General features: G+C 36.0%; 1 protein-coding gene across 3 annotated transcripts in view; it reads left to right on the top strand.

The window, feature by feature from the left end:
- ABCB7 (ATP binding cassette subfamily B member 7) overlaps positions 1–27,821 on the top strand; it is a 126,540-nt gene that overhangs the window by 67,511 nt on the left and 31,208 nt on the right. For all 3 annotated transcript variants that reach the window (XM_001928719.5, XM_021080711.1, XM_021080712.1), the window contains one exon: positions 5,024–5,143. In XM_001928719.5, coding sequence (XP_001928754.2) covers positions 5,024–5,143 — 120 coding nt within the window. The remainder of the gene's footprint in view (positions 1–5,023; positions 5,144–27,821) is intronic.

Here is a 27,821-nt window from a genome sequence, read left to right as displayed (position 1 = left end):
AACGGGATTGCTTCCCTAATTTCCTTTTCTGATCTTTTACTGACTTAAGAAGCAAAACATATATTAAGTTTATTAATATACAGTTATTTTAATAATCTGAAAATTATACCATCTGAGCTCCTCCAGATGTGTTTTAATTTTTTAAGTTGTCCTTTTTGTGCCCTATCCACATGGTTATTAGCTATTGGTATTCACTTACGGCACTTCTGACTATGAGCAACTGCAACTTTCCCTCAGGTCATGTGGTTGAGTACTGATTCTTATAGGCAGTACAATTTATGGCGTTCCAGTTATGCCCCATCGGGTCAGGTGCTTACAGTGTTACTTACATGTTTGTTTTTGGCCTACCATGCTGTGATTGTGCTGTTTCAGCTCCCTCTGTACAAGTAGATATTCCCTTCATTATGTTTTTACCTGTCCAGCCTCTTAAGGCTTATTAAGCTATATATTATATCAATTAAGTTAATATTTATAAGTCTGTCAAAAGTTGTGACCTAATAAATTAAACATTTAGGTATTCCTCTTGGAATTTGTCCTCTTATGTTAAGAATGGTTTAATTAATTTATTAATTGAAAAAATATTTATTGAGCATTATTTCTAGTATCAATCAAGTTTCTCTCTGTGGCACTTGCTTTTTATTTTTGTCCAGCTTGTTTTTCACTTACTTTCATCTCTTCTTTGACACTCTTCCATGTCTCTAAACCTTTTCTTCCAAACTCTTTTCTAGGGGAATAAAAGTACAGTACAACTTTGTTACCATGCAAAGTTCTTAGTGAGCCAATTTGAATCCCTTCTTTTGTTACTCTTGTGTTTTCATTCTAAATCTAATTGCTTTCCTTTATTATAGTTAGTTAATTCCAATGTAAGGTTGAAACCTTTTTAAAAACTTTTTATATATATAATGATTTTTTTTTCCATTGTGGCTGGTTTACAGTGTTCTGTCAATTTTCTGCTGTACAGCATGGTGACCCAGGTACACATACATGTATACATTCTTTTTTCTCACATTATTCCTCATACTAACTTAGTACTAGTTTTACATTGTAATGGGGCTTAAAATATAAGTATCGTGTTTTGAATTTGAAGCTCTCTAGCTATAGCAAGAAGACTGCATTGTATATGTTAGCTCAGGAAGAAGTAGATCAAATACTTTTACAAGCCTTTTAATGATATTTCTATAGTGTTCATCTTAGAGAACTTTTGTTGTCATGATATAATCATCACAGTTATGGTTTTAAGATAAATTCTATTTACTGTGAAAATTACAAACAAAAGTTAAAGAATTTCTTAAAAATTCATATTTTCTTTTTATGTGTAAGTGAGGCTTAAAAGATAAACTGTTATGATATCAACCATTGGTTACTTCAGAAATTTTGACCTTGAGAAAGAACTGTCTTTTCTTAAATCATTGGGTTTTTTTTGTCTATACTATAATATAGAACACACTCCTTAAATAGTGTGTTTTCAAAGAATTCAATTTCTTGTAATCCTCCCTGTTTCCCACATTTCTCACCTTTCTTTAAGAATGTGACCTTAAAATGATATATATGCTATTTCTGTTGCTCAGTTTGAAATGAAAAGATTAGTTTAGGTGATGTCTGATTTAGTCTCAAGCTGTGACTAGTCTCTTTTCAGCTTTAGATAACTCTTTTGTCTTTCAGGATTACCATTGGGTGTCCAGTATGAATTAACTGGCAATTTTAAAAGGTGGCACATTGTCTTTTGGGATCTGTATTGAGACCTTCAATTTTATTTTACTCTTGTGCAGCAGGAATAAGTTCGTTTAAAATACTTTAAAAATATGCCTCAGCCTCTGAAATGTCTTTTTGATTTGGATTCTACTTTTTAAAAAGATGTTATTTTTTAAACTTTGTAGTTTATCTAAACTATAACTAAAGTCATGTACTTTACAGCCTAATGGTTCATAAGGCATGATTATACAACTTCAGAACCCATTTTGTTAAATGAGTGGAGACATTTTATGCACTATTAAGCCAACTAGAATAATTTTCTTGCTCTTAGCCATAACTTCTCTGTGTCCTTATTGAACAAATTTTGGGGTGTGGTATAGAAGGTTTTTGACAGGAGAGAGTGTTTCTAAAGATAGGTGGAAACAGAGCCCTTTTGCCATTATTCCATCAAAAAAAATAAGACAGAAGAAACTTGGAAATGGGAAAGTGGTTGAAATGTCCTAGTTTGTGTCAAAACGCATTAAATTGTATTTATTTAGTAATAGTTTGATTGGAAAAGTGAATTTTAAAATTGCAGCTTTAATCTCTTTTTAAAAATACCTTTCTAGTTATGAGACCTCATGTGTGTATAAAATAAAGCATTCAGAATTATACTTTCAGCATTTTATGTTTTTTGCCATCCTATGTATTTAAAGCAGCTCAGGAAGGTAGTCATTTTCCTGTACAATATGAACAGTTTTATTTCTGTTACTCTTTTACTCAATAAACTGGATAAAAGAGACTAGAAAAAATAGTCTGCTGAGCCTTGGGTAGAATAACTATAATATAAAAACTACCCTGTATAATAATGTGTTGTCCTGGGTTTCTTATATGTTTATAATTTTCTCCCATTCTTTGTTGTGCAAATCTGCTTGAAGTTGGGTAACCTTTCCCCTCAAAATGAATTAAATTTTTTTCTTCTATGTGAACCATATAAAACAAGAAAGCAAAAAAAGAATATAAAAAATCATCAATGATTCCATCTACTTACATAGCTATTGGTATTAACACTGGGGGTACTGCTTTCCAGATTCATTTGTATGCACGTGTAAGGTCATACATTCATATCATTTTTTCCTGTGAAAAATAAGTTTCCTACTGGATTTTTTTCACTTAACATCTTTTTGTGTTACTGCAAATGTTTCTGAATGGCTATATTTTGCTGTATGCATTCACTGTAACTTGTTTACATGATTTTCCACTGTTGACCATTTAGGCTAAACCAAATTTGTTCCCTTTTTTCATATTAAAACAGCATGAAAATAAACATCCTTATTGGAAAATTTTTCATCCCTTTAATCAAAATATTTGTTGAGTACTTACTGCATGTCAGGCATTGTATTTGGTATTGGGTTATAACAGTGAGCACAAAACCAAAGTTAGTATTCACATGGAATTTAAATTCTAGCAGAAGAGCAGTTGTTAATCAGATAATCACATTATTGTATATGTGGTTTATAACTGAAATGGATACTCTGAAAGAAAGGAATACTGTCCTCTGAGAGAATACAGCCAAGGATCCTGACTTGGGTTAGGGAAAAAACGTCATTGAGGAAGTGCTGCTTGAGCTGGCAGTTAACTAATTGAAAGAAGGTGGGGATGGGCTGATGTTGCAGAGAGGGGGAGATTATTGCAGGCAAAGTGAATGGTATTGTGCATAGGCCCTGTGGCAGGGGGGATTATAATAATGTATTTGAGGAGCTAAAAGAAAGACAGTGTAGCATTAACACTGAAAGTAGTGTTATAAGGCATGACTAGAGAGGTAGCTAGCACCCAGACCAAGCAGAGATCCTCATAAGCCATGATAAAGACTTTGATCTTTATCTTAAGAATGATAGGATGCCATCGAAGGGTTTTAAACTAAGAGTAATATGTAATTGCAGGTTGAATTAATTGGACAGGGAGCAGAGTGGATACAAGGAGATCAGGAGGTTGTTGCAGTGGGTTTTTTAAAATTTCTTTATTTATTTAGTCTTTTTAGGGCCACACCCGTGGCTTATGGAGGTTCCCAGGCTAGGGGTCCAGTTGGAGCTACAGCTGCCGGCCTACACCACAGCCACAGCAACACAGGATCCAAGCTGCATCTGTGACCTACACCACAGTGCAGAGCAAGACCACAGTGCGCGGCAACGCCGGATCCTTAACCACTGAACAAGGCCAGGGATCAAACCCGCAACCTCATGGTTCCTAGTCGGGTTCGTTAACCACTGAGCCACTATGGGAGCTCCTGCAGTGGTTTATATGAGAAATGATGATGGCTTGGATTATGTTTCTGGTGGACATAGAAAGAAGTAGATAGATTCAAGAATTCTTAGAAAGTAATATTGATTCACCTTGGAGAATATTCGCATTGAAGTGGAATTCTTGATACAAAGGGCAGGATTATTTTACAAGCTTATGGCAGAAAGCAAATTGCTTTGCAGAAAGATTCAGTATGCTGTCCCATTAACAGTGTATTAGAGTGCTTATTTCTATACACCTTCACCAACAATGAGCATTAAATGCTTTTTTTTTCTTTTTTAAGACCTTTTCCAAAAAATTGAGTAGATACTTCCATTTTTAAAATATGGATTATTTCACCAACTAAAACAATATAGTAGTTTAGAGATATATAATGTTTTGTCTTTAGAAAGTATGGTAGTTTGGAGATATAGATATAGTTATAGATATCTTATTTTGGCTTTAGAAGGTATAGTTTTGATTCTCAATATTCGGTTTCTAAAAGCTGAAACTAAAACAAAAAGATTTAGTGGGAATGTTACTTCAGGAAGTTGGAAAAAAGAAAAATGTACAGTAAATTTAAGTCAGATTAAGTATGACTGGAAAATTATGTTTTTGTAACTGCTCTATCATGAGTTTGGACTTAACAGTTTCTAAATATTTTATGTAAACATACTGATAAAGAGCATATAAAGTACATAAAGATTTTGACCACAAAGATAGAAATATGGAAAAGTTTCTTTAATTTTATATATTATTTTGATAGCTTAATAGATAAGAAACAAATGTATAGTATATGTCCTCTTGCCCTCAGTGGATAACTTTTTGGCAATATGAGGATGGCTATAGCTGAAAGTAAGAAATTAAGAGAAATAAGTAGCTTTTAAAAATCAGTTGAAATAGTTTTTCTCCAAAATAGTTTGAGTTTAAAAGATATTGACTTTAGATTCAGAATAAAAGATATGTTTGTAATGTTTTCATATTTTCCTCAAATATTTACATAATTCTACATTATTGAAATATATTTGAAAATGACATTTTACTCACTGCTTTGTTTTCTCTCTTTCAACAGTTAAAAGACGTTGATACTCGGAAAATCATAAAAGCAATGCTCTCTTATGTATGGCCCAAAGACAGGCCAGATCTGCGAGCTAGGGTTGCCATTTCCTTGGGATTTTTGGGTGGAGCAAAGGTAAGAATAAGAGAAATTACGTATTATTTGTTGCTATAACTACAAAATACTACAGTATTTTCTAGTAATGAAATTTAAGCTGATATAAGTCACTTATGGGAGAGTATTATCAACATTTAGGACCCTCATTTATGTAACTCTCCTATGTAGTCAGCAGAAATTACATGGTAATGTCTGATCTGACTTACAACAGCCTCAACTTAATGGAATTCACTCCTAAAACCAGTGTAAGATAAAGATCATTGGTTGTAACATGGCATAAGGAACTTTATAAAAGCAGCTCTTCAGAGTCTTTTTGGTTCTTATAATAATACATATTTCTGGTAAGCTTCGTTCTCAGTTCCCAGTAAATTGAAAATAGGATGAAGACATTTTAGACACATTGGTAGCTGTAGGTGGCAAACAAAGCGTGTGACATGAAGAGGGAAAAAAAATCCATCCACAAAAACTTAAAAAAAAAAGCCACAAAAACTGGGTATTTTGGTACCATTCAGTTTAGGGGCCCTCTACAGCTTAGCAGCCTCTTCAGTTTATCACTGTACTCATTTTAATAAGGCAAAGTTATGATGATGATTCTGAATTTCAAAAAAAAAAACCTTTTGCAATTGATTCAGATTTTAAAGTCAGTAAAGTCGATGGAGGATAATGTGAGAAAAAGAATGTGTGTGTGTGTGTGTGTGTGTGTGTGTGTGTGTATGTGTATGTATGACTGGGTCACTTTGCTATAAAATAAAGCCAGTAGAGTCTATTATCTTTAGGTATAGTATATAGTCATAGTACATAGTCTCAAGTCAGGCTTTCTGAGCTCTGCCATCTACTAACCTTGTAACCTTGGGCAAATTGCTTAGTCTCCATGCCTTGGTTTCCCAATTGGTAAAATAAGGTTATTATAAGAATTAAACAAATTAACATATTAAAGACTTAGAACAGTACCTGACACATAGTAAGACATAATATATGTTTTAAAATAAAAATAAGTTTGGAGTTCCTCTGTGGCTCAGTGGGTTAAGGACCCAGCCTTGTCACTTCAGTGGCTTGGGTCGCTGCTGTGACCCAGGTTTGATCCCTGGCCCAGGAACTTCCACATGCCATAGGCATGGCCTAAATAAATAAATAAATAAATAAATAAATAAAACATTTGGATTTCCATCAGAAATACAGTTCAAAAAAAGTCTGCTCAAAAGTATGAATGAGGTGTTCTCATGTGACATAGTGGGTTAAGAATCTGGCGTTGTCACTGTATTGGCTTGGATCGTTGCTGTGGCACAGGCTTAATCCCTGGCCCGGGAACTTCCACATGCTGTAGGCACCACCAAAAAAAAAAGTATAAATGATATTTGCCTATAATTTGTTTATCACTCTTCTATGTAAGAGTTAATATGTTTTATTTATTTATCTATTTATTTAGTTATCTTTTTAGGGCCGCACCCATGGCAAATGGAAAAGTTCCCAAGCTCCAAGCTAGGGGTCGAATCAGAACTGCAGCTGCCAGCCTAGACCACAGGTCATGGCAACACCGGATCCTTAACCCACTGAGCAAGGCCAGGGATCAAACCTGCGTCTTCATGCATACTAGTTGGATTCATTGCCGCTGAGCCACAGCGAGAACTCCAATATGTTGTTTTACAACCCACGTTTTATCACTTATTTTTTCTCTTATCTCCTGTGTGTTCCCTTTTATTTACTCATTCTTTACCCTAAAATTATTTACTGAGAACTTGTCATATAGGTATTGTTCTTGGTCCTGCAGTGTATTCAAATGTAAAGAAAGCACATTCATTCTGTCAAATTATACAGGATAAGACAAGTTTTACTTTATTGCCATAATATAACATAGATCATAAATGATCTAAAAGAAGTGCCATTCAAGTATTGGGAAATTTCAAAGAAAAGATGGGGAATCTGGAAAGGAGGTAATCTCTGAGATAGGCCTGGAATGATGAGTAGGATTGTTAAAAGTATAGGAATAACATGAATAAGATGAGAGAGAGCATATAGTATGTGTGAAGAAGTTAGCAGTCCAGCTTTGCTCCAATGAGGAGATTGTTTCAGAGGAATTAGAAATAATCTTAGAAGGATAAGTAGAACTCTTAATGTGAAATACCTTAACTGTAAAAAAATTATTTAATTTTGTGGGAAGTAGGAACCTAGTTTGAGTAGAAGAGTAATAAGGTTAGAGCTGTACTTTAGGGAATTAATCTGACTCTGTTGTATAAGATGAATTAGGCTGATAAGGGACCTAAGAGATACCATTCATTTTCATTTCATGCATTCATTCGGCAAATATTTACCGCCCAGTTATGAAGCTAATGTAACAGCTTAGATGAGAAGTAATAGAGGTTTGTACTGGAGTGGATGGTAGAAATGGAAATAGGGAGAGGAGAGATGTCAGAGATAATTATGAAGTAAGGGAGGTAGAATCAATAAGACTTAGCAATGGAGGAGATATCAGAAGTAAAAGGAAGGAATAGGATTGAATGATGATGCCAAGGATGAGATAATGCCTTTAACAGAAGTAGGTAGTAAGTTGGGAAGTCTTATTTGGGAAGATGAAAATTTCATTTTGGGCATGTTAAGTTTGAGGTGCTAGTGGAATATTAAGACAGAGATATTCAGCTTGTAATACAAAATACAAGACAAGCTCTGAAAGGAGCCCAGGACTAGAGAGGTGGTAGTTGACACAATTCCAGTTAGTGAGTTCATCAAGGAAAAGAACAGAAATAGATGACAACTATAGATATAACTTGTGATAAATGTGCAAGAATGTAAACAATAGTGGAAATAGGGAAGGCATGTTTAGAGAGTAAAACCAAAATAATTCAGTCATACTCCATCCATTTTCTTGTCTCTTTTCTCTGTCTATGGGCTCTTTGAGCACTCTCTCATTGAACTTCCCTGGGAGAGAATTCAAATGAAGATTCTGAACTACAGACCAAGAATCCATACTTTATGCTATTTGTTATGCCAAGAAGAGAGAACTGTATTCCATATTTATCTTTGCTCCATCATAAGTGACTAGACATAGTTCCCAGTGCTACACAGCAGGATCTCATTGCTAATCCATTCCAAAGGCAATAGTTTGCATCTATTAACCCCAGGCTCCCAGTCCACCCCATTCCCTCCTCCTCCCTCTTGGCAATCACAAGTCTATTCTCCAAGTCCATGATTTTCTTTTCTGTGGAAAGGTTCATTTGTGCCTTATATTAGATTCCAGATGTAAGTGATATCATGATGGAGCCTGATAATGTGAGAAAATAGAATGTGTACATGTATGTGTAACTGGGTCACCATGCTGTACAGTAGAAAAAAAAATCATATTGGGGAAATAACAATTAAAAAAAAAAACCAAAAAACCAAATTTAATTTTTGTGGCTAATGTTGAAAAACTTTTAGCTCATATTCATTTTTGGCACAGTATTGGTTGCTGAATTGTCTTTTACATACAAATTACTTAATGATAAAGATTACTCTGAGCTCCTGTGCAAGGCAGAATTAGCAAATTGGCCTTTATTCCTTTATGTGAATTTGAGTACCTTGCCGACAAGTTAAAGGCAGACTGTTTTCTGGACTTTCTTTTGAAGTGAAGAGAACAGGTTAGAAAATGACTAAGCTAGTCAAAGGGAGGGGTCTTAATGACATTTGTATTAGACATTATTTTTAGAGTGAATCTCAGTCTTTCAAAATACAGATTTCTGTTGCTTGGTGACAGGTCATTATCAAATATGAAATTCAGATCAAGCTTCCTTAATGTCTTCAGAAGGCTGATATTTCATTCTTCTGTCAACAAATACTAAGCATTCATTGAATGGAAATTGGTGTTCTAATCTCATAAATTGATTGTAAGTAGTCAGAGATGAATATAGAAAAAACAGTCCTCAAAAAGTGTTTAATTTCTTGTTTTCAGTTTTTAAAGTTTTAATGAAGTATAGTTGATACACAATGTTGTGATATTTTCTGCTGTATAACAGTGATTAAGTTATGCATATATATATTCTTTCTCAGATTCTTTTCCTATATAGATTATCATAGAATATTGGATAGAGTTCCCTGTGTTATGTTTTGTTGTATTAATTAATTTATTTATTTATTTTGGATGTAGCCATGACATGTGGAAGTCCCTGGGCCAGGGATCAAATCCTAGCTACAGTTGTGACCCATGCCGCAGCAGTGGCAACACCGGATCCTTAACTCACTGTGCTTGGCTGGAGTTCAAACCAGTGCTGCTACAGAGACAAACCAGATCATTAACCAGCCACAGCGGGAACTCCTTCCCTGTGCTATGTTTGATTTCTTTTGGATCAGGAAAAGAAAGAAATTGCCAGATTTTATAATGAGTGCCTGCTCATATTTCCAGAGCATATACATTAAAATATTTCATTTTTTAAGAAAGATAAGAACCAGATCATAGAGTAACTTTAGGATTGTAGAGCATAGTAGTAGCATTTAACCATTACTATCACTTTTTCCAGCTTCTATACTGTCCTCAGTTTAAAAGTAATCACTCTCCCAAATCTTTAAAACCTGGTCGTTGTTTATTTTTTAGTATCGCCAGTGTGATTTATCATTGGTTTGCATTAGATGGATTATTAGCTCTTTCATTGCTTGGTTTCCTATTTTTTCAACCTGATTGCATGCTTTGGCATATAAATACTTTTGACCAGTCTGTGCCACTTTATACTCAGGTCTACCTGCCTCCTCCTTCATACCTCCTCCACATTTAGGGCAGGGTTCAGGACCTTCTCATCTTTAAATGGGTGCCACCCATAACAAGGCCTGAGGCATTGGTGAAGAAGGAAGACAGAAATGTTAAGTGAGAAGAAGAAAAAGGGAGGAGGATTTCAAGCTTAAAATATGGAAGGAACCACAGCATACCATCTGCTTGCTTATTTGCTTTTTAATGCTCTTCGTGATTTTGAGGCTCTTAAGGTTATCATCACCCCAACAAAGATTTTTAAGACAAGCTATTATTATATAGAGATGCCTTGCAGCCCAGAAGAGGCCAAAAGGATGAATTGGTATTTCTTCTAAGTTAAAGTAATTCTATTTTAATATGTTCTGTATGAGGTATATTTTAGGTGTTCTGCTTCCAAGAGAGACACAGAGACAAAGAGAACACTGTTTGTTTTCATTCCTTAAATCCCTACAAATTGTATGCGATACCTTTTTTATCATCCCCATGTATATCATAGAAATATCATTAATCTGGGGATTTTGAGATCTTATAAAGGTTTTTAAAATTTTAATCTTTCTATTAGTATATTGTATTTAATATGTAATATTAAGATTTAAGGAAAATATAAAACATATTTACTGAACTCATCTGATTTCATAAATGTTTTAATTTTATAAAAAAGTTTACTTGTATTCTCTAACCACCATCATCTTGAGAATAATGTAGTTGACAGAGGAATTTAGGGCACAGAAAATTAAAGTAAAAGTAAAAAAAGACTGGAGTTCCCATCATGGCACAGCGGAAAAGAATCTGACTAGGAATCATGAGGTTGTGGGTTTGATCCCTGGCCTCTCTTAGTGGGTTAAGGATACTGCGTTGCCATGAGCTGTGCTGTAGGTTGCAGACGTGGCTTGGATCTGGTGTTGCTGTGGCTCTGGTGTAGGCTGGTAGCAACAGCTTCTGTTAGACCCCTAGCCTCCTAGACCCTAACCCTAACCTCCATATGCCATGGGTGCAGCCCTAAAAAGACAAAAGACAAAAAAAAGTACAAAAAGACATTCTCAATAATCTATTAAAAATGAAAATAAGCTATATTTTAAATTATAAAATAATTTCAAGGGAGAATGTTATTTATAAAAATGTTACCAGTACCTTGTTTCTTTGAGAGTGCATCTACCATATAAAGTAATGGATAATATATGTCTTAGTCTATTTGGACTGCTATAAGAAAATGCCATAAACTGATTAGTTCATAGATTGCTGTCTTTATTATAACTTCACATGATGTAATGGGGAGAAGGGTCCCTGGGTATTCTTATAAGGGCACTAATCTCATTAATGAGGGCCTAGTCACCTCCTGAGAGCCCTGCCATCATCCTGGAGGGGGTTAGAATTCAACATATGAATTGGTGGAAGGGGCAAACATTCAGACCACAGCAATATGTGGTTAACAAACATTCGTTGAGTGACTATTAGGTACAAGGTACTGTACTTAGGTAGCTGGGGATACAAAAATGAATAAAATGTGGGCCTTGCCTTCCTGGAGTTGCTGTGTACTGAAGGAGAAAAATATACAAGTAATGATAAAATATAAATAACATAAACACCCAGAGAAAGTCATAAATGAAGCTATATGGGAGTTCCACCAATTAGGCACTTAGGGAAGGCTTCACAGAGGAGCTAGTTTTCCAGTGACTACTATCTTGACATGTGTAACTTCTGAAGATTCACACACATTTTGCTTAACTTTGATACTTTAAAATCTTCTGAAAAACATTTTAAAAATAAAATAATGCTACTTGAAGACTTTACTTAAGTTGAGAAGTATGATTTCTATCCTAGTGTATTTTTTAAAGATTTTACATTTTAGAGAATTTTTTGCTTCTGAAAAAATTGAGCAGTAAGTACAGAGTTCCTATATATCCCTCCCCCCAAAAAATACTCCACTAAATTTCTTCTTTATTAACATCTTGCATTAGTGTGGTACATTTGTTACAATTGATGAACCAATTATAAAATAAATACATTATTTTTATTAACTAAGTTCATAGTTTACATTAGGAGTCACTCTTTGTGTTGTGGTTTATATGGATTTGGGGAAATACATAATGTCATATATCCATATCATTGAAGTATCATAGAGAATAGTTTCACTGACCTAAAAATCCTATATGTTCCAGCTATTCATTTCTCTCTCCACCCTCCTGAATCCCTGATAGCCAGTGATCATTTTGCTATCTCTTTCATTTTACCTTCTCCAGAATGTCACATACTTGGAATCATATGGTAAATAGCCCTTTTAGATTGGCTTCTTTCACTTAGGAATATGCATTTCAGAGTCATTAATGGTCTTTTTTTAAATTTGATAGTCCATTTCTTTTTATTGCTGAAAAATATTTCATCGTATAGAAGTCCCATGGTGTGTTTATCCATTTGTTCTTTCAAAGATATCTTGGTTGCTTCTAGATTTCAGCAATTATAAATAAAGCTACAATAAATTGTGTAGGATTTTGTGTGACATAAGTTTTCAGCTCATTTGGGTAATAACCAAGGATTGCAACTGCTAGATTATGTGGTAAGATTATGTTTGGTTTTATGAAAAATTGCTAAACTGTCTTCCAAAATGGCTGTACCATTCTGCATTCTCACTAGCAGTGACTGAGAGTTTCTGTTCTTCTGTATCTTTGTCAACCATTTTAATAAGTTTATAATGGTATCTCATTTTTCTTCTGATTTGAAATTGCCTAAGGACATGTGACATTGAGCATATTTTCATATGTTTATTAGCCATCTGTATATCCTCCTTGGTGGGATATATGTCAGGTCTTTTGCCCATTTTTTTTTTTAATTTGGGCTGTTCACTATCTTATTTTGTTGAATTTTAAGATTTCTCTGTATATTTTGGATTCCAATTCTTTATCAGATAGATGTTTTGCAGATATTTTCACTCAGTTTGTGGCTTCTATTTTCCTCTCTTTACAGTGCTTTTCACAGAACAGAAGTTTTAAATTTTAATGAAGTCTAACTTACTGGTATTTCATGGATTGTGCCTTGAGTGTTGTATCTAAAGTCAGTGGCAAACCGAAGGTCACCTAGATTTCCTTTATGTTATCTTCTAGAAGTTAGAGCTTTGTGCTTTACATTTAGGTCTCTGATCAATTTGGAGATAATTTTTGTGGAAGGTATAAGTAAGGTCATTGTCTAGACTTTCTCATTTTCTTTCTTTTTCTCTCTCATTCTTTCTTTCTTCCTCTCTCTTCTTTCCTTCATTTCTTCTTTCTCTTCTTTCTTTCTTTCTTTCTTTCTTTCTTTCTTTCTTTCTTTCTTTCTCTCTCTCTCTCTCTCTCTCTCTCTCTTTCTTTCTTTCTTTCATCTTGTCCATCCTTCCCTTCCTTCCTTCCTTTCTTTCATAGTGAGTTGTTTTAGCACTGTTTTCTGAAAAGACTATCCTTTCCCCGCTGGGTTGTCTTTGCTCCTTTGTCAGAGTTCATTTAACTATATTTGTGTGTATTTGTCTATTTCTAGACTCTCTATTCTGTTTCATTGATCTATTTGTCTATACATTTTTAAATGATTTTTATTTTTTCCATTATACTTGGTTTACAGTGTTCTGTCAATTTTCTACTGTAGAACAAAGTGACCCATTCACACACACACGTTCTTTTTCTTACATTATCCTCCATCAAGTTCCATCACAAGTGGCTAGATATAGTTCCCTGAGCAGTACAGCAGGATCTCATAGCTTATCCATTCCAAAGGCAATAGTTTTTCATCTATTAACCCCAAGTTCCCAGTCCACCCCACTCCCTCCTGTTCCTCCTCGGCAACCACAACTCTGTTCTTCAAGTCCATGAATTTCTTTTCTGTGGGAAGGTTCATTTGTGCGATATATTAGATTCCAGATATAAGTGATATCATATGGTATGTGTCTTTCTCTTTCTGACTTACTTCACTTAGTATGAGAGCCTCTAATTCCATCCATGTTTCTGCAAATGGCATTTCGTTCTTTTTATGGCTATGTAGTATTCCATTGTGTATGTATACCACTTCTTCTTAATCCATTCATCTTTTGATGTCCATGGTTGGTTCCATGGCTTGGCTATTGTGAATAGTGCTGCAATGAACATACGGGTGCATGTATCTTTTTCAAGGAAAGTTTTGTTCAGGTATATGCCCATGAGTGGGATTTCTGGGTCATATGGTAATTTTATATTTGATTTTCTGAGGTACCTCCATACTGTTTCCATAGTGGTTGTACCAATTTACATTTCCACCAACAGTGTAGGAGGATACCCTTTTCTCAACACCCGCTCCAGCATTTCTAATTTGTTGACTTGTTAATGATGGCCATTCTGACTAGTGTGAGGTGGTACCTCATAGTAGTTTTGATTTGCATTTCTCTAATAATCAGTGATGTTGAGCATTTTTTCATGTGCTTGTTGCCCATCTGTATATCTTCTTTGGAGAAATGTCTGTTCAGGTTTTTGGCCCATTTTTCAATTGGGTTGTTTGCTTCTGTGCTATTGAGTTGTATAAGTTGTTCATATATGTTAGAGATTAAGCCCTGTCCATTGCATCATTTGAAACTATTTTCTGCCATTCCAGGTCTTTTTGGGGTTTTTTTATGCTTTCTTTTGCTGTTCAAAAGCTTGTCAATTCAATTAGGTCCCATTGGTTTATTTTATTTATTTATTTTTTTACTTTATTTTTTTGTTTATTTATTTATTTTTGAAATTTTTATTTTTTTTACAGAATAAAATACATTTAAACACAATTACATTCACACAGATGATTATATCATGGATCTTAAGAAACAGATTAAGTGACTCCCTCTGGAGAAGTGGAATGGAAAATATGCTGAGACAAATAGGAAATTTATTCTATATCCCATTTTGTATGGCTTTCATCCTTACTATTTAGTATTATCTATTACATTTCAATTTTTCTTTAACAATTAGCATTATATTAAATTGTTATATTATGCAACTAAAATTTATAAAGAAGAAAGCCTTATATACCATTAAACATTTTATATAGCGTAATAAAAAGAATAACTTAACTGGTAAGAATAACAAAAATAATACACCCTCTGAAAATAAGTAAAATATAAAATACATAAGTTGGTTAAAAAACAGTGTAATGTTATAAATATGTCCTCACAATTTGTTACATCTCATTGATTCTTCAATAAAGGCATTACACCATTCTAGGTGATGTGATAAACAAGACATTATAGACCTTACATCGTACCATGGAGAGAAATGGTTATTAATAATACAATTGTAGACCCATATTATTTAATTGTACAGTGGCATTCTTTAATTATAATTATCATAAATTCTTTGATGGAGAGGAAATCAGAATCAGATGTAAGAAGACTTCATCGTTCCAAGAATGATGTTGAATGACCCCCTTCATGGTGGATTATGCACTTATTTACTATGAGATATATTTCTTCTCCAGAGATTCCTTGTTTGTGTATCAATTGTAGATTTTTGGTTTGCAGTTCTTCTGAAGTTTTGATGTAAGAGTCTATATGTATATGAGATTGTTTTAAGTTGTTGCTCTCTTAATTGCAAGTTCATCTCCAGTGTCCTGCATTTGTACCCACCTCGTCTCATGATTTCTGACTTTGGTGGTGTAATTGTGCATGGATGATTTCGTATCTTTACTGTATATATACCTTTACTGGTGAGCCTTGTCATTTGTGGAATTTTTGTTTCCTGTTGCTGTCGTTTCTTTCCTGCCTAGAGAAGTTCCTTTAGTATTTGTTGCAAGGCTGGTTTAGTGTTGCTGAATGCTCTCAACTTTTGCTTATCTGTGAAGGTTTTGATTTCTCCTTCAAATCTGAAGGAGAGCCTTGCTGGGTAAAGGAATCTTGGTTGGAGGTTTTTTCCTTTCATCATGTTAGGTATATCATGCCACTCCCTTCTGGCCTGCAGAGTTTCTGCTGAAACATCTGCCGATAACCTTATTGGGGTTCCCTTGTATGTTATTTGTTTCTTTTCCCTAGCTGCTCTCAATATTTTCTCTTTGTCTTTAATTTTGGTGAGTTTGATTAACATGTGTCTTGGTGTATTCCTCCTTGGGTTTATTTTATGTGGTCCTCGTTGTGCCTCCTGGATTTGAGTGGGTGGTTCCTTTTCCATGTTAGGGAAGTTTTTGGCTATTATCTCTTGGAATAGTTTTTCTGTCCCCTTCTCTCTCTCTTCTCCTTCTGGCACCCCTATAATACAGATGTTGGTGTGTTTCACTTTGTCGCAGAGTTCTCTGAGACTCTCTTCATTTGTTTTCAATCTTTTATCTCTTTTCTGTTCTGCATCTGTAAATTCCACTAATATGTCCCTCCACCTCACTTATGCATTCTTCTGCCTCCTGTATTCTGCTGATGGTTGCTTCTAGTGAGTTTTTTATTTAAGTTTTTGTATTTTGCATCTCTTCTTGTTTAAGTTTTATATCTTGTATCTCTTTGGTCAGTGTTTTCTGTAAGTTATCCATCTTTGCCTCCAGTTTATTTCCAATGTCTTGTATCATCTTCAGGATCGACAGTCTAAAGTCTTTTTCCTGGAGGCTGAGAATCTCCTGATCACTTAGCTGATTTCCTGGGGTTTTTCCTTTCTCCCTCCTCTGAGTTATAGTTCTCTGTCTTTTCATTTTTATAGGATTTTGGTGTGGAGACGTTTTTACAAATAATAGAGTTGTAGCCTCTCTTACTTCTGGTGTCTGCCCCCCTTGTGGCTGAAGTCTGTATGGGGGGCTTGCTGTAGGCTTCCTGATGGGAGGGGCTGATGCCTGTCCACTGGTAGGTGGAGTTGATTCTAATCCTTCTGGTGGGTGGGGCTTAGTCTCTGGATGGGATTAGAGGCAGCTGTGTGCCTGAGGGGTCTTTAGGTAGCCTGTTTACTGAGGGGTGGGGCTGTGATCCCACCTGGATTGGTGTTTGCCCTGGGGCTTCTCAACACTGGCTGATGGGTGGGGCCAGATTTTCCCAAAATGGCCACCTCCAGAGAACGGCACACTGCTGAATATTCCCGAGAGCTTTGCCTTCAATGTCCTTTCCTCACAACAAGCCACATTCACCCCTGTTTTCCCAGGATGTCCTCCAAGAACTGCAGTCAAGTTCGACCCAGATTCCTGTGGAGACCTTACTCTGCCCTGGGACCCAGTGCACGTGAAAGTCTGCGTGCACCTTTGAAGAATGGGGTCTCCATTTCCCCTAGTCCTGTGGAGCTCCTGTACACAAGCCCCACTGGCCTCCAATGCCAGACGCTCCAGGGGCTCTTTCTCCCAGTGCCAGATCCCAGCATGTGAGGGTTTGATGTGGGGCTCAAAACTCTCACTCCTGTAGGTGAGTCTCTGTGAACCAGTTAGTTTCCAGTCTGTGGAGCTTCCCACCCGGGAGGTATGGGGTTGTTTATATCAGGAAATTGCCCCTCCTACCTCTTGATGTGGCCTCCTCTTTGTCTTCTGGAGTAGGATATCTTTTTTAAGGTTTCCAATCCATTTGGGTGGGGATTGCTCAGCCTTTAGTTGTGAATTTTGTTGTTTTTAGGAGAGAAGTTGAGCTGCAGTCCTTCTATTCTGCTGTCTTAATCCTGTCTTCCATTTGTTTATTTTTGCTTTTATTTCTGTTGCCTTGAGAGACTGACCTAGGAAAATAAGAAAACATTTGTATGGTTGATGCAGAGAATGTTTTGCCTATATTGTCTTCTAGGAGTTTAATGGTGTCTTGTCTTACATTTAAGTCTTTAAGCCATTTTGAGTTTATTTTCGTGCATGGTGTAAGGCTGTGTTCTAGTTTCATTGATTTATATTTGGCTGTCCAGTTTTCCCAGCAGGGCTTGCTGAAGAGACTGTCTTTTCCCCGTTTTATATTCTTGCCTCTTTTTTTCAAAGATTAATTGACCATAGGTGTCCAGGTTTATTTCTGTGTTCTCTATTCTATTCCATTTTTCTGTCTGTCTGTTTTGGTACCAGTACCACACTGTCTTGTTTACTGTGGCTTTGTAATATTGCCTGAAGTCTGGTAGAGTTTTGCCTCCTGCTTGGTTTTTGTTCCTCAGGATTGCTTTGGCAATTCTGGCTCTTTTATTGTTCCATATAAATTTTTGAATTGTTTGTTAGAGTTCTGTGAAAAATGTCACGGGCAATTTGATAGGGATTGCGTAGAATCTGTAGATTGCTTTGGGTAGTATGGTCATTTTTACAATATTAATTTTTCCAACCCAGGAGCATGGAGTGTCGTTCCATTTCTTTGAATCCTCTTTAATTTCCTTGATTAATGTGTTATGGTTCTCAGCGTATATGTCTTTGACCTCCTTGGTCAGATTTATTCCTAGGTATTTAATTTTTGGGGAGTGTGATAGTAAAAGGTATTAAATTTTTATATTGCTTTTGTAGTATTTCGTTGTTAGTATACAGAAATGCAAGTGATTTCTGAATGTTAATCCTGTATCCTGCTACTTTTCTGAATTCCTTGATCAGTTCGAGTAGTTCTTTTGTGGAATCCTTCGGGTTTTCTATATAGAGTATCATATCATCTCATACAGTGACAATTTTACCTCGTCTCTTCCAGTTTTGGTAGCTTTTATTTCTTTTGTTTGCCTCATTGCTGTGACTAGGACTTCCAATAGTATGTTGAATAAAAGTGGTGATTGGGCATCCATGTCTTCTTTCAGATTTTAGCAGGAAAGCTTTCGGCTCTTCTGCTTTGAGTATTATATTTGCTGTGGGTTCGTCATAAATGAGTTTTATTATGTTAAGGTATTTTCCCTCTATACCCACTTTAGTAAGAGTTTTTATCACGAATGGATGTTGGTCTTTGTCAGATGCTTTTTTCATCTATTGAGATGATCATGTGGTTTTTTTACTTTTGTTAATGTGGTATATGATGTTGATTGATTTATGTGTGTTGAACCATCCTTGTGATCCTGGGATGAATCCTACTTGGTCATGGTGTATGATCTTTTTCATATGTTCTTAGATTCAGGTTGGCTAAAAATTTGTTGAGAATTTTTGCATCTGTATTCATCAAAGATATTGGCATATAAATTTCTTTCTTGGTAGTTTCTTTGTCTGGTTTTGGTATTAGGGTGATCATGAATTCATAGACTGTCTTTAGGAGTGTTTCTTCTTCAGCCGTTCAGAAAAGTTTAGGAAGAATGGGTATAATTTCCTCGTGTATGTTTGGTAGAATTTGCCTGTGAAGCCATCTGGTCCTAGATTTTTGTTTGTAGGGAGTGTTTTTATTATCTACTCAATTTCCTTTCTAGTGATCCATCTGTTCAGTTGATCCGTTTCTTCTTGTTTCACGTTTGGCTGGCTGAATGTTTCTAGAAAGTTGTTCATTTCTTCTAGGTTGTCAAATTTGTTGACACACAATTATTCATAGTATTCTCTTATGGGTTTTTTTTTTGTATTTTTGTAGTATCCCTTGTGATTTCTCCATTTTCATTTCTTATTTTGTTTATTTGTGTTTTTTTTTTTTTCCTCTCCTCTTGGTAAGTCTGGCCAGAGGTTTTTTTGTCATGTGTACCCTTTCAGTTTTGTTTACCCTTTGAAAGAACCAGCTCTTGGTTTTATTGATTTTTTTTATTGTTTTTCGAAACTCTTATTTTATTGATTTTCTCTTTGATCTATATGATTTCCTTCCTTCTGCTGACTTTAGGTTTTGTTTGTTCTTCTTTTTCTCATTCATGTAGGTGGTGGGTTATCGATTTGACATGTTTCATCTTTTTTGAGGAAGGTCTGTATTGTTATGAACTTCCCTCTAAGAATTGCTTTTGCAGCATCCCATAGATTTTGAATGGTTGTGTCTTCATTATCATTTGTTTCAAGGTATTTTTAATTTCTTTTTTGATTTCCTCATTGACCCATTGGGTTTTTAGTAGCATGTTGTATAGTCTCCATATATTGATTTTTTGCTTATTTTGTTTCCTGTGGTTGATTTCTAGTTTCATGTCATTGTGGTCAGAGAAGATAAGCTACCTGAAATATTTTCTATACTCTTAAATTTGTTGAGGTTAGTTTTGTGCCCCAGTATGTGCTCAATCTTTGAGAATGTTCAAGGTGTACTTGAAAAGAATGTGTATTCTGATCTTTTTGGATGTAATGTACTAAGATGTCAGTTAAGTCTAACTTTTTTATAGTGTCATTTAGGGTCTCTATTGCCTTATTGATTTTCTGTATAGAGGATCTACCCATTGATATGAGTGGTGTGTTAAAGTCTCCTACGATTACTGTATTCCCATCAGTTTCTCCTTTTATATCTGTTAGTATGTGTTGTATGTAGCTGGGTGCTCCTATATTAGGGGCATATGTATTGACGAGTGTAATATCCTCTTCTTGAATGGGTCCTTTTATCATTAAATAGTGTCCTTTGTCTTTCTTTATGGCCTTCATTTTAAAGTCTGTTTTGTCTGATATGAGTATTGCAACTCCTGCTTTCCTGTCCTGTCCATTGGCATGAAATATCTTTTCCCATCCCCTCACTTTCAGTCCGTATGTGTCCTTTGCCCTAAGGTGAGTTTCTTGTAGGCAGCATGTTATAGCCTGTTGCTTTTTTATCCAATCTGCCACTCTGTGTCTTTTGACTGGAGCATTCAGTCCATTGACATTTAAGGTAATTATTGATAAATATGTATTTATTGCCATTTTCAACCTTGTTTTCCAGTTGATTCTGTGTTTTACCTTTGTTTCGTTCTTTTTTTTGGTTAGATGATTTCCATGTATTTTATGCTTGTGTACTTTTCTGTTTAGTTTTTGTGAATGTGATGTTTGTTTTTAATTTGTGGTTACACTGGTTTTTAAGTATGTTAACCCCTTCCTGTATCTCCTTGTTTTAGCCTAATAGTCTTATAGGCTCAAACACATTATTTTAAAAAAGTCTAGATTTTCTTACTCTCCTTCCCCACATTCTATAATTTTTAGGTCCTTTTTTTTTAACATCTTCATGTTTGTCATTTTGCTGTCCCTTGTCTTTATTGTCACTTATACAATAGTTTTTAGATCTGTGTACTGGCTTATTTAAATTATTGCTTTCCAATTGTGATTTCCTCCATCCTATTTCTTCTTACTTTTTTATTTAGGGAAGCCCTTTCAATATTTCTTATATCGTGCCATTCTCTTCTGGTCTGCAGTGTTTCTATAGAGAATTCAGCTGTTAGCCTTATGGAGGTTCCCTTATAGTTAACACTTTGTGTTTCTCTTGCTGCCTTTAAAATCCTCTCTTTAACTTTTGCCATTTTTATTACGTCTTGGTGTGGGCCTGTTTGGGTTCAACTTGTTTGGTGCCCTCTGTGCTTCCTGTTTCTTTATATCTGTTTTCTTTAGATTTGGAAAGTTTTCAGCCATAATTTCTTCAGGAATGTTTTCAATAACCTTTTTCTTCTCCTCTTGGAATTCCTATTATGTGTAGATTGGCCCACTTTATATTATCCCATTGGTCTCTTATATTGCTTTTGAGATTTTTCATTTGGTTTTCTGTCTGCTGTCCTGATTGGGTGATTTCCATGATTCTATCTTCCAAGTCACCGATTCATTTTTCTGCATTGTTCATTCTTCTCTTTAGTGCCTTTAACTCAGTTTGTGTCTCTGCAAATGAATTTTCTAATTTTTCTTGGCTCCTCCTATTTTCTAGTTCCTTTCTAAAGGAATTTGCATTACTGTTTATATCCACTCTCAATTCCTTCATATTCATCCTTAAATCCTTCAGTATTTTCACTATCTCCCTTTTGAACTCAGAGTCTTTTAGACTCTAGAGGTTTGTTTCATTGTTTGCTGCTTCAGGTGAATTCTCTTCTTTTAACTGGGAATTGTTCCTGAGCTTCTTCATGTCTTTTATTTTTTTTTCTTTTTCTGTGAGTTTAGGGAAATCACACTGTAGTCTTTGGGGGCTATTTCTATGCAAGAGCTCCCCTTTGTATTTTATGGGGGGCTACTATTCATTTTTTGGGATGGGAGTTTGGATATTTGCTATCTTTTTCTTGGATGTGAGCAGGCTGTCATCCCTAGGGTGCTGAGTGTGTTTCCAGGGAAAAGGCAGCAAAGGGTAGGGCTAATAGTAAGTGCCTAGTTGCTTGGCTCTTGACAGTAGCAAGGACCTACAGGAAGGTGGCATAGGCTACTCCTACTTGCAGGGTCCTAGGATGTGGTAATAAGCCTCAGGCAGATTTAGGCGGTACCCAGAGCTTTTGGCAGTGGCCACAGCAGGATGTGTGCATTCCCAGGGGCATGAAAGCTACCACAGGTGGTGTTTGGTTGGAATGCCCTCCTCTGTGGTGCCCTCTGAGGTGACTGGGGTGCAAGTGCTGCCTGTTCATGGACCCCTCCATGGCGGGCCGTGGTGGCGGGCTGTGCCCACCTCTGGACTCAGTGATAACTGCAGTGGTTTGCCTCTGCCACCTGTAAACCAGGCAAGAAGCACCCTGTCCCACTTAGCCCATGCAGGAGGTGCTGCACAGACTGCTCCTAGTTGCAGTCTTGGGAAGTGACAGTGATCAAGCATGTGTGGGCACTGCCTGGAGCATTTGACAGTGGCAGCAGCATGGCAGGTGTGTTCCTAGGGAAGTGAGAGCAACAATGGGGGGTGCTCAGTTGCAGTGCCCTCTTTTTTGCTGACCTCTGAGGTGATTGGGGCAGCATATGGAGCCTGTTTACAGACTCCTAGTGGTGACAGGCCATGTCTCATCCCTTTGGTTTCTGAGATGACTGCTGTGGTTTGTCCCTGCCACCTGTAGGTCATGCAAGCAGAGCCGCATCTCTCTTAGCTTCCTGCTGCCTTTAGTCCTCACAAGAGGTGCCTGGCCACATGTAGTCTGCATAAGAGGCACCTGGTCTCCCATAGCACGAACAAGTGGCCTCTCGCCACCTGTAGCCTGTGCAAGAGGTGCCCTACCCTCTGAGAAGCAGCATATGCACAGGGCAAGATATTTCTATTGCAGTTCCCCCCTTCTCCTCTTGCCCTCCCTAACAATGGTGGCTTGCTTCTCCTGGAGGCACAGACTTCCTCCCAAGTTCCCTTGGCTGTGGCATTGTTGTGCTCCCCAGCCTGTGGCACACCATGCCCTAGCCCCTCAGGCTGTCTCCACACAGCCAACCCTTGTCCTCTCCCCAGAACTGACCTCTGGAGCCTGAGTTTCAGTGCCCATCCCCCACCTGAGCATGTCAGGCTGTGGTGTCTGGGGTGGTGGTGCAGATGATCTGTGTGGCTCTCACTCTGCTCTTCCCTCCTCAGTCCCGCTGCTACAGTTTTCTCAGCATCTTTGAGGTCCCTTCATCTCAGCTGATCTCCCCAGCACTTAGGTGGCTTCCCAGGGTAGTGAGTTTCTTTTCTCTTTTGCAGCTTCCCTCACAGGAATGCTAGTCCTGTCCTGATTCCCCTTCTCTCTCTCTCTCTCTCTTTCTCTCTCTCTCTCTCTCTCTCCCTCCCCCCTCTCTTTTTCTTTTGTTCTACCCAGTTATGTGGAGGGTTTCTTGCCCTTTTGGAGGTTTGAGTTCTTCAGCCAGTGTTCAGTAGGTGTTCTGTGTGAATTGTTCTACATGTAGATGTGTTTTTTTGATGTTTGTGGGAGATGATTAGCACTTCATCTTACTCCTCTGCCATCTTGATTCTTCTACCCTATTCTTTTTCTCATACCATGTGTTTCGAATACTATAGCTTTAGGGTAAGTCTTGATGTCAGATATTGTTAGCCCTTTGACATTTTTTCTTCTTCAATATTATGTTGGATATTCTGGGTCCTTTGCTTTTCTATATAAAATTTAGAATCAGTTTGTTCCTATCTATCAAATTACTAGCTATGATTTTGATTGGAACTGCATTGAATATATAGATCAAGTTTGGGAAGAACTGATATCTTGACAGTATTGAGTTGTCCTATCCATGAACATGGAATATCTCTATTCATTTAGTTCTTTTGGTTTCTTTCATCAAAGTTTTATAGTTTTCCTCATGTAGATCTTGTACACATTTTGTTAGATTTACACCTAATTATTTCTTTTTTGGTACTAATTTAAATGATGTTATCTTTTAAATTTCAAATTGTATATTGTTCATTGGAGGTATGGCTTTTGTATGTTAGCCATGTATCCTGCAACCTTGCCCAAGTTGCTTATTAGTTTCAGGAGGTTTTTTTAATTGATTCTTGGATTTTCTACATATATTATCATATTATCTACAAAGATGGTTTTATTTCTTTCCAATATGTATACCTCTTATTTCCTTTTCTTATCTTATTGCATTAGCTAAGGACTCCAGGACATTTTGAACAGGAGCAATAAGAGAGGATGTTTTTACCTGCTTCCCAATCATAGGGGTAAAAGCATCTAATTTCTCATCATTAAGTATGTTGATAGCTAGAGGGTTTTTGTAGATGTTCTTAATCAAACTGGGGAAGTCCTCTATTTCCAGTTTGCTTAGTTTTTTTAATCATGAATAGGTATTGGAGTTTTTCCAGTGCATTTTTTTCCATTTATTGATAAAGTATGCTATTTTTTCTTTAGCCTGTTGATGTGATAAATTACATTAATTAATTTTCAGTGTTGGACCAGCCATGCATACCCGGAATAAATCCCACTTGGTCATATCATATAACTATTTTTATACATTATTGAATTTGATTTGCTGAGAATTTTTTTCTCTGTGTTCATGAGAGATAGTGGTCTGTATTTTTCCTTTCTTGTAATGTCTTTCTTAGTTTTGGTATTAGGGTAATGCTAGGCTCATAGAATGAATTAGGGAATGTGCCCTCTATCTCTGTTTTCTGGAAGAGATGGTCTTTACAGATTGTCAAAGTACTTTATCCACTTTTATAGTCTCTTGTTTGCCTTGATAATCAGATATCCCTTTAGTGCTCTTGTTCTTCCTTTCTCTGCTTCTGATCTTTTAGGGACCAGAGAGGTAAGGAGAGAAACAAAATTTCCTTTTGCCTCTTCATATATATTGAACACTTCTTGGCAGCACTAGTTACAGAACCTTGATTATCAGAGACTGCTGTAAAAAAACTAACTTTTCAATTAATTATTGATAAATTTAGGTATTAAAAGTTTTGGAAGCATTGGGTTCCTCAGATAAGATGGACAATACTTTCATGACCAGGAAGGGAAAAGTCATTTCAAAATCTGGAGTTGGAGACCCTCAGCTAACTGACTGTATTTTGGCATCATATAGATAATACATACCTTGACTGTTTTTTATGGTGATTTTACTTTTTCTTTAACTCTGTTCTTTACTCAGTGTTCTAAATTGTACATTTGCATGTTAAAATTAAATGATATGCCAGTTTCTGTGAATATTCAAGAGTTTAGCAGATTATTTATATATGTGATCTAAACTTTTTCTTCTAGGAAAGAAAAAAGTTTTGTAAGAATAAATCCCTTTATTTCTCCTGTACTTAAATTTTAGATGAAACATACCATTTGTCACATAATTCTAATCTAGGAAAAATAACCAGTTTCTCAATTTTTAGAAAGTAAAATGGGAATGAAACTTCATATTGAGTCACTTTTTATTGAAATCACTATCATCTAGCTTTATTTTTAGACATTTCCAGACATTAGGGGAGCTAGGTATGTTGTGATCTGAGACATTGGCTTTATTTTTAATACACATGCAATAAAAGTTCACTCTTTTTGATACATAGTTTTGTGATTTTTAACACATGTGTATATTGATATAATTACTGCCACAGAATAGCACAGAAAATTACCATCACCCCAAAAATCTCCTTTGTGTAACCACTTTGTTGATGCACCTTCTCCAAATCCCTCGCTGCTAGATCTCACTTATTTGTCCTCTACAGTTTTCAGTATAATTTTTTCATTTTGAGAATACCATATAAGTCGAATCATATAACATATAACCTTTTGAGCTGGCTTCTCTCATTCAACATAATGCCTTTGTCATTCATCCAAGTTGTTGAGTCTATCAGTTCATTCTTTTTTGTTAAAAAGCAATATTCAGTAGTATGGATGTACTAGAGTTTATTTATCCATTTGTCCACTGATGGACATTTGGTTTCTCTTTACCCTTTGGCAGTTATACCTAGAGTTGCTATAAACACTCAACTACAGGTTTTTGTGTGAAGCTAAATTTTCTCTATGGTAAATATCTAAGAGTGGAATTGCTGGGTCATGGTAAGTGTATTTTTAACTCTGTAAGATTTATAAACTGCCAAATTGTTTTCCAGAGTGGAAACAAAAAGTTTCTGTTTTGCTAGCTTTCAGTTTATCATTTTTTTTCTTTATGGATTATACTTTGGTTATTATGTTTATGAACTGTTTACCTAATTCAAAGTTAAGATTTACTCCTATGTTTTCTTCTAAAAGTTACATTTTTACCTTTTGCATTTAGATCTGTGGTCCATTTTGAATTAATTATTATATCCAGTTTAAGTGAAGGTTCACTGTTTTATCCACTTACTCCTACATGAAGACTTTCCTCTCCCAATTGAATTTTCTTTGTTTCCTATTGCCACTGTAACTGCTTATCATAAACTTTAATAGCTTAACCAATACAAAATTATTATTTTTAGAAGTCCAAAAGTATCAAAATAAGTATCAAAAATATCAAAATAAAGACATTTGACAAGACTGTGCTCCCTCCAGAGGTTCTTGGGGGAGGATTAATATCTTTGCCTTTTCCAGCTTCTAGAGGTCATCTGTGTTTTTTTTGGTTTGGGGTCCCCTCCTCCATCTTAAAGTCAGCAGCATCTTTAATCTTCTTGACTTTGACTCTCGGCTTCTATAGTCACATCTCATTTCTTTGCTTTGACCCTCTTGCTTCCCTCTCTCTTATAAGGTCCCTTTTAATTATAGTCAATCCACCCAGATAATCCAGGATACTCTCCCTAGCTCATGTTCTTTAGCATAATTACAACCGCAAAGTCCATTTTGTCATGTAAGGTATCATCTTCACAGGTTTTGGATATTAGGACATGGGGATTTTGTTTGTTTGTTTTTGCTTTTTGGGGCCACACCCACAGCATGTAGAGTTTCCCAGGCTAGGTAAGGGTTGAATCAGAGCTGTAGCTGCCAGCCTACACCACAGCCGCAGTAATGAAGAATCCGAGCCATGTATGTGACCTAAACCACAGCTCACAGCAACACCAGATCCTTAACCCACTGAGTGAGGCTAGAGATTGAACCTGCATCCTCATGGATACTAGTCACATTTGTTTCTGCTGCGCCACAGCAGGAACTCCTCAGGTAGGATTTTTAAATGGATTTTTATTAAATCTCTAGACCAATTTGGGGAGAATTGACATTCCTACTATGATGAGTATTATAGTTGTTGAACTCATGTGACCGTATTACTTCATTTATCATTCTTTGATTTATTTCATTTGCATTTGTAGCTTTAGCCTACAGACACTGTACATATTTGATTAGATCAGTGGTTCCCAATCAGGGGTGATTTTGCCCCTCAGGGGACATTTGGCAGTGCCTGGAGACATTTTTGTTGGTCACAATTGTGCTAAGTTGGGAGGTGCTACTAGCTTGTGGTTGGTAGGGGTTAGAGACACTGCTGAACATCCTAAAGTGCACAGAATAACCTCTCCCATAAGAAAGAATTATCTCAGTGTCTCCCATATAAGAAAGAATTATCTAACCCAGAATGTCAGTAGTGCTGAAGGTTAGATGTATACTTAAGGAGATCTTTTTGTGAAGTGGTGTGTTGTAAATTTTTAAAAATTTTATTTCCAGGTGTTCATTGATTGTATATGATGCATTAATAAGTGTTCATTTATATTGCTCATTATAATATATTGATAATTGTATTGATTATTATCAATATATTTGGAGTTTGGTCTATCATTTTATTATTTGTTTTCCCAACTAGTTGCCTCTTTATGTTGTTGCTTTGTTTCACCTTTCCTGCCATCTATGGTATTATTTAAACAGATTTTACCATCCCATTTTAATTTACCTGTTGTACTTTTTGGCCTGTCTCTTTGTATAATTTTTTATTTGTTGCTCTAGGGATTACAGTATTTATGCTCTTCACAAT

The sequence above is a fragment of the Sus scrofa genome, chromosome X (genome assembly GCF_000003025.6).
Source record: "Sus scrofa isolate TJ Tabasco breed Duroc chromosome X, Sscrofa11.1, whole genome shotgun sequence".
NCBI lineage: Eukaryota > Metazoa > Chordata > Mammalia > Artiodactyla > Suidae > Sus > Sus scrofa.
This window is presented reverse-complemented; position numbering and strand designations above follow the sequence as displayed.